Source organism: Xenopus laevis, chromosome 9_10L (assembly GCF_017654675.1).
Source record: "Xenopus laevis strain J_2021 chromosome 9_10L, Xenopus_laevis_v10.1, whole genome shotgun sequence".
Taxonomy (NCBI): Eukaryota; Metazoa; Chordata; class Amphibia; order Anura; family Pipidae; genus Xenopus; species Xenopus laevis.
The window spans coordinates 128,255,718-128,266,798 of NC_054387.1; the positions used below are offsets into that span (position 1 = coordinate 128,255,718).

The following is an 11,081-nucleotide window of genomic DNA, read 5'->3' on the forward strand; positions in this document are numbered from 1 at the left end:
GCACAGAGTATCCCACAGAGACTAATACACAGAGACAGTACTAACTCAGGCACAGAGTATCCCACAGAGACTAATACACAGAGACAGTACTAACTCAGGCACAGAGTACTCAGCAGAGTGTAATACACAGAGAAGTACTAATTTAGGGACAGAGTATCCCTCAGAGTCTAATACACAGAGACAGTACTAACTCAGGAATAGAGTATCCAGCAGAGTGTAATACACAGAGACACTACTAACTCAGGCACAGAGTATCCAGCAGAGTGTAATACACAGAGAAGTACTAACTCAGGCACAGAATACTCAGCAGAGTCTAATAAACAGAGACAGTACTAACTCAGGCAGAGAGTATCCAGCAATGTGTGTAATACAGAGAGACCCAGTATTAACACAGAGTAACACAGAGTAACACAGAAACATGTGCATATATACACAGCCTACTATATTGATCCCATGTGTGATTATTTACACTACTATTGTATTACTCTTTGTCATGTGCCTGTATATAAGGTTCTGCAAGGTTTCTCGTTGTGTAGACTTTGTGCATGATTAATGCAGCGACTTTATCTGAAGGACACACTGTGCTGCTTTCACTTTCCTATTTTTCTTATCCTATTTTCCACATCTCTGACTGCCTCCATAATCCCTAACTGCACGGCTGCCTGGCACTTGGTGAGTAACTGCCCCATCATCCCCCACACCTCAGGCCCTGTGGCAGAATTCACTGTCCATCAACATCTCACAATCTCTCATTCAGGGAATCTCTCATTCGGGGAACCGAGAAACTTGCTATATGTCTGCATTACATGTACTCTTCTCTGTATTTCTCTGAACTTCCTGCTTAGTAAGTAAACCCTCAAGTATTGCCACTTTATACCCTCCTGTCCAGTTCTGGCTCTTTTTATCTTCCCTACTCAACTCATACTTCTTGTACTCTACTCGTGTTCATACTTCTGGGAGATCTCAGCTTACATTTTATCTTCAGATTTCTTAATAGACCTCAGTAGAGTTGAAGTCCTGTGTCTATGACTGTGTGTGGTTTTGCAAACTAGCAGCTGTGGCCTGTGGGATACATTGTTATAGATTCAGTTGCAGCTACTTTCCCCCAATAATTCTTTGGGTGTAATGTCCCTCTTCACAGAACCACTGCTCTTCAGGAGGGACAGCCACACTTCTAATGACTGGTCTGTAAATCAGCTACTCAAAGACTTGTAGCAGCTCCTCCAGCCCACAATGTCTTGGATACATCTATGATGTCCCTGCATTACAGGTCTATTAATCATAGAACATGCAAGAAATTGTGGAAACTGGAGTCTTGGCTGGAGGGAAGCTGAGTACTGTTATATTTTGTCAGTTGTATATACAGTCAGAACAATGCAAATGCCTAGTTGCCCCAAGTAGTGACTGGTCAGGACATTCCAGGGGCAGGGTAAAGGACAACATTTTTTACTGCCTAACTTTGTACTCTGCCATAGTATCAGCAGCTGATATTGAAGGTTAAAGTCACAAGCTCAAGATTCACCTTAGCAAGGATCTCACCTTCCTAATGGCTGTAGTATGCCACAGTAGGGATGTAGCGAACTGCCGATTTGGTGTTCGCAAACGCCGTTCGCGAACACCGGCAAAAAATGCGAACGTTCGCGGACAGTTCGCGAACTTCGAACACCCGCTAAAATCGTTCGAATCGAACGATCGAAGGATTTTAATCGTTCGATCGAAGGATTTTCATTTGAATCGAACGATCGAAGCCATTCGATCGAAGGATTTTCATTCGATCGAATGCTTACAATCGTTCGAACGAATGGAAATCGTTCGATTTTTAGCGGTCGAAGGAATTCGAATGGTCGAACGACTTGTATTCGAATCGAACGCGAACTCAAAATGCGAACGTTCCCAAACGTTCGCGAACATTCGGCGGACGCGAACTAGTTCGCAGCAGAACAGTTCGCTACATCCCTATGCCACAGTGATGGTCCCTTGTAGTTGACACGAAGGGGCAGATTTCTCAAGGATTGAAGTAAAAATTCAAATTTCGAATTTTGAAATTTGAATTTTAGAGGGGTTTTTTTGGAAAACTGACTAGGCATTAGTCAAAATTTGATTTGAGTTTTTTAAAAAAAAAAATGGTCCTGGTCCTGTAAGAATTCAAATTCAACTATTCGCCACCTTAAACCTGCCAAATTGCTGTTTTAGCCTATGGGGGACGTCCTGGGATCAATTTAGAGTTGTTTGCTGCCTTCCTGACAATCGAGTTTTAAAACTCAAATAGAATTTGATTCCAATTCGATTTGAGTTTGCAGGTCGATCGTATTCACCCGAGTTCCAAAAATTCGAATTTGTAATAAATTGCAATTGGTCTGATTTCAAATTCATGGGAGTTCATGGGAGTTTTAAATAACTCCAATGAACTTGAAAGTCAACCCTTGATAAATCTGCCCCTAAGTTGAGGGTCATGCACATAGGGTCAGTGCTCCACGTTCTCCCACTCAAATGATGCTGTTTAGAACCATCCGATCCATAGAAGATCATTTACCAGCTGACCTTTAGAGCCATAGGTGGCATTCATAGTGCTCCAAACATAATCATCTCCATCAGTTGGCAGGTGATCATGCGAGGGGTAGATTTTTTAAAGAGATACTGTTATGATTTTTATGGTGCAGTTTTTATTTCTAAATTACAGTACTTACCGTTGAAATAATTCATTCCACCATATAAAACGTCATTTATGAACCAACAAGTGTATTTAGTTGTAGTATTGGTGTGTAGGTGCATCTCAGGTTATTTTGCCTGGTCATGTGCTTTCAGAAAGAGCCAGCCCTTTAGGATGGAACTACTTTCTGCTGTTGTTTCTCCTATTCAGTGTAACTGGAGGAGTCACAGCGAGACTTGGATTTTTACTATTGAGTGCTACTCTCGTATCTGCCAGCGAGCCGTTATCTTGTGTCAGGGAGCTATTATCAGTTTACTTTCCCATTGTTATATTGTTAGGATGCTGGGGGGGGGGGAGAAAAGGGGTGATATCACTCCAACTTGCAGTACAGCAGTAAAGAGTGACTGAAGTTTATCAGAGCACATGTCACATGACTGGGGACACCTGGGAAACGGACAATATGACTATCCCCATGTCAGATTTCAAAATTAAATATAACAAATCTGTTTGCTCTTTTGAAAAATAGATTTCAGTTCAGAATTCTGCTGGAGCAGCACTATTAACTGATGCGTTTTGAAAAAAGCATGTTTTCCCTTGACAGTATCCCTACAAAGTAAGTAGAATGCTGCCACCATTCACTAACACAGCTTTCTAGGGACTAGTAAAGGAATAAACAAGTGTTCATTGGTTGGCTAGCAGGCAATTAATACTTACCAAACATATTCTGTGCCATCCAACCACCTGGAAATTGCCTAATGCCTGTAAATGTCCATATATATTTGTTATTGGATGTGCCTGTGGTCTAATTCAATCTTTTTCTACGTCCAGAACATTTCTTTGAAACTAAGTATCCATAGCGGAGCTCTTTCTTGAACATGAAGGTGACCCAAGATGAGAAGCTGAATGTATCAGTTACCACCAGGGCTGCCGAGGACAATGTTCTTTGGATTCTCAATAACCTGCGGTCACATCCATACCATGGACTTTTGGGTAAGGTCACTTACTTACCCATAAACAACAGCAATGGGAAAGAATGGAGATCAGAGGTAGAGAAAACCTCCTTTGCACTGCTCTATCATACCCATAACGACGGACGACTGAACATCACAGACGTGACTGATTCCTTGTATAATACTGAGCTCCAGTACCTCTCTGACCAGCTGGGTAAGAACATTTGAAACGTATCAGCGAATGATCAAACTCATAAAGTGCTTATCAATGGTGTATAATTTTCAAAGCTGACAAAAAAAAGTAATTCTGACCTACAGTATTTGAACCCCATAACTTTATTTTTTGATAATTAGTTACTATTTTTTAGGACGCCAGAATGTGATAGTTGTGATTGATGACCTTAAAAACAGTGATGATGAAGTCAAAGACCTTATCTTGCAGTCTCAACCAAGTATCTCAAGGTGGGCCAAAGAACTTCTTCTTTTCAGCGACAAGGAGAAAGACCCAATGGCAGTGGCCAAGCAACAAATCCTACTGGACGCGTTCAGATCTGGTAATGAACATGAACACGTTTGTAATTGGTTCTTAGCCCCTTCCATTGTCTAATAATGTCATCCCCAAAAAGCCGAAGGTACTGTATGTTCAAAGTCAAGACTGGCCAATACCTAGAGAATTATTTACTAAAATGAGATTTTATCTCATTGTTTCAATAAAAAAGCTCAACCAACTCCCATCCCCGATTTTGCTTTATTTATTATTAAAATAAATCAAATAAATAGGATCCGGAAAAAAAACAGAGAGAAAAAAAAGAATTGTACGATTTTTTGTGAATTTTCTCCCGAATCACTACATTTTTCAGGTTTTTGCCTGAAAACCCCAAATTTTATGATTATCGGACTAAACCGAGATTAACCATGGTATCTTCAAATTGCATTGACTTATACATGACTCGGACAGGTCTGAGATGGCAGGTTTTCAGATTCACACTTTTTGCAGCATCAGGGTATAATAAATTTAGAAAAGTATAGTTTTTATTTCATGAAAAATTAGAGTTTTTGCCTCAAAAAGCCTGACCAGAAAAATGTAAAGTTTAGTAAATAACCCCCCTAAAGTCATGTATCAAATACATTGGTTTTAGGGGTTTCCTGTCACAACAATAATAATTTTTTTAGATAGTTTTGTTGATGTTTATATAGTGAATAAAGTACCCCCTCTTGTAAAATATAGGGATATTATAAGTTTCCGAGGAGTTTCATGACCATTTATTATAATACACAAGTTTCAGGGAGTCATGTGACAGAAATGACATCAGAACTCACCGTTTATAACTGATGACATCAGAACTCACCGTTTATAAGGATATCATTTACAGGATATTCATGGCTTTTGTGTATTATAAAGTCATTCACAAGGGCTTCTGTTGTGTGGCAGCAATATGAAGGGGCCAATGTCCTACCCCATGGGAAAAATAATTAACTCAATATAGGCGATTACAGCACAAAATTAAAACTTTAGTGCACCAATGCAGAACCCCATGGGGCAATTTTTTTTAATCAAGATCAGGGTTTTTTTTCCCAAGATTTAAGAATATTTTGACTAAAAATCTTATCTCTTAAACTTAAGTGGTATTAAATTAACAAAAATTTCAAAATTATGAATAAAAAAATGAATATTCTACTACTTTTTTGAGATGTTGTGAAAATGATGAAATCAATTGTTTTTATAAAAAAAATTATAGAAGGATGACTTTTTTCCAACTTGAGCTTAATTTTAAATATGTTTATTTGTAAATGTGTTTGTGATTGTAACCAATTTGGAGAAGGAGTTGGCCTAGAGGTTTAGCAAACAGTCTTTGATGAGGGATCTCCTGCTGGAGACCCTTGTTCAAATTCATGTGGCAACTCTTTGTGACCCTGGATAAGTCCTGGTGTCCCAGCACATATAATGGCTTCCTTGCTTGCTGTAAAAGCGCTTTAAGCCTCACTGAAGAAAATCGTTATATAAATGATTCCCTTTCCTTTGTGATCACATAAAAAGTTTAATCACAATTAGAGATTTAAATGTAAAAGTTAATAAATCAACTGTAAACATTCTAAAATTTTATATAAAGGTGAATTTCAAATTTAGGGAAATTCTTGTTTTAGCCAAGCTCCCTAAAACCTTTGAAATCAGTTGAATCATTTTCAGTTTCTAGAATGAACATAGACTTCCTGATGTCTAGATGCCACTATATCCACTAAAAGTAGAATGTGTCTCTTGTCTTAGTTATCACATTTTTTTCTCTTCTTCTTTAGCATACAGAGAAAGAAAATCAACGTGGGTATGTATAAAAGCAGCTCCACCAGCTTGAATTAATAACGTATTTGATCCTCTTCTCCCAGTATTGGCATTTTCACTGCCCAGTGCCCTCAGACCTGCCCCACACTATCATCCAAAATGCCACTCGTACCTTAGCCCTTGCCTTGCACAACCCTTATTGTTCCAGCTTGAAAGCTCTAATACAGTCTGGTTCATATCAAGGACAGTTCAAGGACAGTTAGGTGTATAATCTGTCAGTTTAATCTGTCAGTTTTGTATTTATGTCAGCCCGACATAAAAAGCTTGATAATAAAAGTCCTTTTCAAATTAAACATGAAATCCAAATTTTTTTTTTTATTAAAGCATTCATAGCTGTTGTAAATGCATTTAAAAATCTCAGCTGTCAATCTAATATGCCTTAGGCATAGAGGCGGTCACTTTCCATTCAGCACTTCCTAGAAATCACTGCTCTCCCCACATTCCCCCTCTCTCTTTACCATTTAATTGTGTGACCAGGACATGGGGATGGACATCAGGTCCCCCATTCAAAGGCATAAACAAGATTTTGAGATGATGCAAGGCTTGAATTTATAACAGTGCCCACAAAATGGCGCCTGCCTGCTTCCCAGACCGAATGAAACAAGATTCAAATAATTTATATTGTGTAATTAAAGTTTATTTTGCTTGACCAATGTCAGAAAATAGTACTTGGAATATTTTTTTTTTGGTCGCCTTTAATTCTCCCTATTTTTTTACAGACACCTAAAGTTCTTCTGATTGTTACTTTCGCAACAATTACTGTCGCAACAATATTCCTTTGGAGAAGATTTACAAAAAGAAGCCTAAAATTTAGACTGTGGAATTTCATTAGTAAAGAGTAGGTATGTTACTGATGTGAGAGTCAATAACCTTGAACTCATATGTAGGTTATTTTAAAAGTGTATGGTTGGCACTTGAAAAACTGGAGCCAACCTTTGGTTCCTAATGTGATTCATGGACCTTCTAACTTTAACTTTATTTCCACAGACTATACAAGTCAAAGTGTCCAAGAACCTACAAGAGAGAGTCACTGGAGCCCCATCAGCAGATTCTTTCATGTTATATGTACCCTACATTTATTCATAGAGCTCCAGAACTGATCATGGAAACTTACAAAAGAAAAAAGTTGAAATTAATGAACTTATCTTGTATAAAAATAAAATTGTTTAAGGAGCCCCTGCAAGTACTTTTGAACTTTATAATATTATACATTATACTTTTTTTCTAGATTTCAAGATATTAACAATCTTTTTGTCAGTCATATTGTCTGATTGGGCGATAATCATGAGAAGTGGAAACATTCCTGATGGTGGTTGGCTTAGGAAAGACCACAGAAAAGTCATCTGACGTAAGCAGAGCAACATCAAAACAGTGTCCTCTTCTAGCTCTGTAATTTTCTCCCCATTGCAGCCTGAAGAAGAGAAGCAGCTTCCAGTGGGTTCACTATAAAAACTGAAACATTTTAAAAGCTGTATATAATTTCTAATACATTATATTTAGGAACTTTAATAACATGATGTGATGATTCATTTGAAGAATTATTTATTTCATGATAGTTCCCCTTTGATAAAACGGATACAAATGATTCTTACATATTCTTAAAAAAAAACCTTTTTTGCGGCCAAAAGGCAGAGAGAGACCAATGAAATAATGGTTTATATAATTACTAAGAGGTGCCACAAAGGGATATCTCTAATTATATTTTATGTAATTCCTTTCTGTTCTTTTCCTTCCTGTCTTGTTTCTTTCCACATCGGTGGCCAGGGCCCCCCTTACACGTCCATGTAAAAAAAATTGTGGCCAGCTTAAAAGAGAACTAAAGCCTAACTAAAGAAGTAGCTAGAAATGTTGTACATTATGTTTTGTGCTTCTGTACCAGCCCAAGGCAACCACAGCCCTTTAGCAGTAAAGATCTGTGTCTCCAAAGATGCCCCAGTAGCTCCCCATCTTCTTTTCTGCTGATTCACTGCACATGCTCTGTGCTGCTGTCACTTACAGAGCTTAGGGACCCACTCACAATATACAGTACACATAGAATAGAAATGTCACAATATAAGGCTGATTAGTAATTAATACAGATAATTACTACATGGCAGCACAGAAACCAGTGCAATTAGCATCAGAATTTAATAATCAGCAAACCTGTAGCATCAGCTTATATTACAGCCAGGGAAGCTCATTTTCTGCTGGATAATTAGTGACGATCCCTAAGCTTAGCTTCTCAACAGCCAATCAGAGCCCACTGAGCATGTGAGTGTCACAGACACTTTCCAAGATGGTGACCCCCTGTGACAAGTTTGAAGTCCTGGATCATTGCTGCTATTGACAAGCTGAGACTTTAGGCTGGTACAATAAGTTCAGTATATAAAATATGCCATTTTTAGCCACATTCAGTTTTAGGGTTTAGTTCTTTAGTTTTTTTTTTTTTTCTCCTTTCCCTCTTTCTTCTAATTAAGGGGGAGGGGTTAATCAGGTAAATTCTGAACAGGCTTTGAGTGCTCTGGTTGAAACCTTACACTTGTGAAGGCAAAGCGAGTGTGGGAGCTGCTTAGCGAGTGTTGCATGTGATCGAAGTGTTGCATGTGAATTAATTGTTAAGCAGCGTTAAAAACCTTAAGGCGTTTAAAACTGAAAAGGTGTTGGTGAGGAATTACATTTGGGAGACTGTAAGTACCCAGTGTAAATATGAGTGGGTTTGCTGGTATTACTCAGTGTGTGTCTTGTCACATGTATGTGGTGTTGGAGCAGCAGTTCCATGCAGTATTTACATGTGAGAGATGTCAGTGGGTTTTCATCTTGGAATCTGAGCTGCAGACTCTAAGGGGTGAACTTGCAGCACTGAGAGCATCGGCGAACGAGGGGGAGGAAAGGAGGCTCGCAGAGCAACCACTGGCAGGGGCTAGTGGAGTGGGGGGAGGAGAAGGGCCAGTGGAGGCTAATGAGGGAGGAAGGTTTGTGACAGTCAAGAGGGGAAGTAGGGGACAGAAGAGTAGGGGGGCTGGTCCACAGTTTGTCCAAAACAGCAAATTCGCCGTTTTGGCTGAAGATGCTGGGGAGGAAAACTCCGAACTGGCGTGTATGGAGCAGACTGACTCTCGGAGCACCCCGGGAGGCAGTGGCTCTAATACGGGTGGTGGGGGGAGTGCAAGGAAGGAAAGGCAGGTTCTAGTTATAGGGGATTCAATTATTAGAAAGGTGGATAGGGTAATCTGTCGCAAGGCCCCTACATGCCGAACAGTCTGCTGCTTGCCTGGTGCTAGGGTTCGGCATGTGGTGGAACGAGTGGACAGATTATTGGGAGGGGCTGGGGAAGACCCAGCGGTCTTGGTACACATAGGTACCAATGACAAAGTTAGAGGAGGTGGTGAAGTCCTCAAAAATGATTTTAAAAAACTAGGTTCAAAGCTGAGGGCGAGGACTTCCAAGGTAATTTTCTCAGAGATATTACCTGAGCCACGAGCAACGCTAAGGAGACAGCGGGAGCGTAGGGAGATTAATGCGTGGCTGAAAGATTGGTGTAGGGAGGAGGGTTTTGGGTTTTTGGAGAACTGGGCTGATTTTTCAGTCGGCTACAGGCTCTTTGCTAGGGATGGGCTGCACCTCAATGATGATGGGGCAGCTGTTTTGGGAGAGAAGATGGCTAGAGGGTTGGAGGAGATTTTAAACTAGGTGTGGGGGGGGAGGGTTCAGTAAAAGATTCAGTGGTAGACAGGTTAGATGAGATAGTGGGCAAAGAAAGGGAAAATGGGGGAGGAGATTTGGCTGGGGATACTGTTAAGGATAGGGAGGACCACATGTCATATGTTCAATATGGTGCCAGTATTAAATGTATGTTTACAAATGCAAGAAGTCTGACTGGTAAAATGGGAGAGCTGGAGCTGCTGGTGATGGAAGGAAAATATGATGTGATTGGTGTGGCCGAAACATGGCTGAATGAGTCGCATGACTGGGCAGTAAATATCAGTGGCTATACTTTGTTTCGGAGGGACAGAGGCAATAGAAAAGGAGGAGGGGTATGTCTGTATGTTAGGCAGGATTTAAAAGCTCATATAAAGGAGGAGGTTATGTTAGAAAATGAGGGGGCAGAAGTCGTATGGGTGGAGTTTTTCACCAATTGTAAAGAATCCAGCAAATTAATTGTAGGCGTATGCTATAGACCCCCTAATGTAAGTGAGGAGGAAGAGACAAAGCTCCTAATGCAAATAGAAAAGGCTGCTAGTTTAGGTAAAGTAATGATAATGGGGGATTTTAATTACCCAGATATTGACTGGAGCAACAGTACTGCTAGATCAGTTAATGGGAACAAGTTTATAAACTTATTGCACGACAATTTTTTAGCACAGGTTGTTGAGGAGCCAACCAGAAAAAATGCTATTCTTGATTTAGTGATCTCAAATGACCCAGAACTTATAGCAAATGTGCAAGTCATTGAACCCCTGGGTAATAGTGACCATAATGTTATATCATTTAATGTCTGGTGCAAAAAACAAAAATATACTGGGGCAACAAAAACCATGAATTTTGCAAAAGCTAATTTTAGTGCCTTGAGGGCTGCCCTACAGAGCATTGATTGGGGCATTAGGTTTTCAGTTAAAAACACAGAACAGAAATGGTTGTCCTTTAAAATGATATTAAATCATTACTGTTCTCAATTTATTCCCTTAAGGACTAAACGTAGAAGCTCTAAGAATCATCCTGTGTGGCTTAATACAGAGGTGAAGAAGTTAATGGGAAAGAAGAGAAAGGCATTTAAAAACTACAAATCTGTAGGGACAGAAGCTGCATTTAATGAATATAAACACTGTAATAAATGTTGTAAATCAGCAATCCGGAAGGCTAAGAAAAGAAATGAAGAGTTAATTGCGGTGGAGGTGAAAACTAACCCTAAAAAGTTTTTTAAATATATTAATAGTAAAAAGATGCAGGTTGAGAGTGTTGCTCCATTAAATAATGGTACCAGTATGGTTGTTACAGATACAGATAAGGCAAATGTGCTTAATCAGTTCTTTTCTTCAGTGTATACAATAGAGGAGTCTGGGTTCACAGGCTCACTTTATAGCTGCACTAATGGTTCAGCTCAATCTAGTCAGTGGCTGACTCAGGATATGATTCAAAAAGCTTTAATACAAATTAATGTAAACAA

General features: G+C 39.5%; 1 protein-coding gene across 1 annotated transcript; it reads left to right on the top strand.

Moving 5' to 3' along the window:
- The first annotated feature begins 583 nt into the window (after positions 1-583).
- Positions 584-7,447, top strand: LOC121398018. The gene is made up of 6 exons (XM_041576385.1): positions 584-672; positions 3,479-3,814; positions 3,969-4,154; positions 5,896-5,921; positions 6,658-6,780; positions 6,926-7,447. The coding sequence occupies exons 2-5, from the start codon at positions 3,526-3,528 to the stop codon at positions 6,778-6,780; spliced, it is 624 nt and encodes a 207-aa protein (XP_041432319.1). The 5' UTR covers positions 584-672; positions 3,479-3,525; the 3' UTR covers positions 6,926-7,447.
- The last annotated feature ends 3,634 nt before the right edge of the window (positions 7,448-11,081 follow it).

Bases quoted from the DNA above. Each gene is read 5' to 3' on its own strand.
- LOC121398018 (XM_041576385.1), top strand. From the start codon at position 3,526: ATGAAGGTGACCCAAGATGAGAAGCTGAATGTATCAGTTACCACCAGG. The intron at 3,815-3,968 runs GTAAGAACATTT...ACTATTTTTTAG, and splicing joins GTACCTCTCTGACCAGCTGG to GACGCCAGAATGTGATAGTT. The intron at 5,922-6,657 runs GTATGTATAAAA...ATTTTTTTACAG, and splicing joins GAGAAAGAAAATCAACGTGG to ACACCTAAAGTTCTTCTGAT.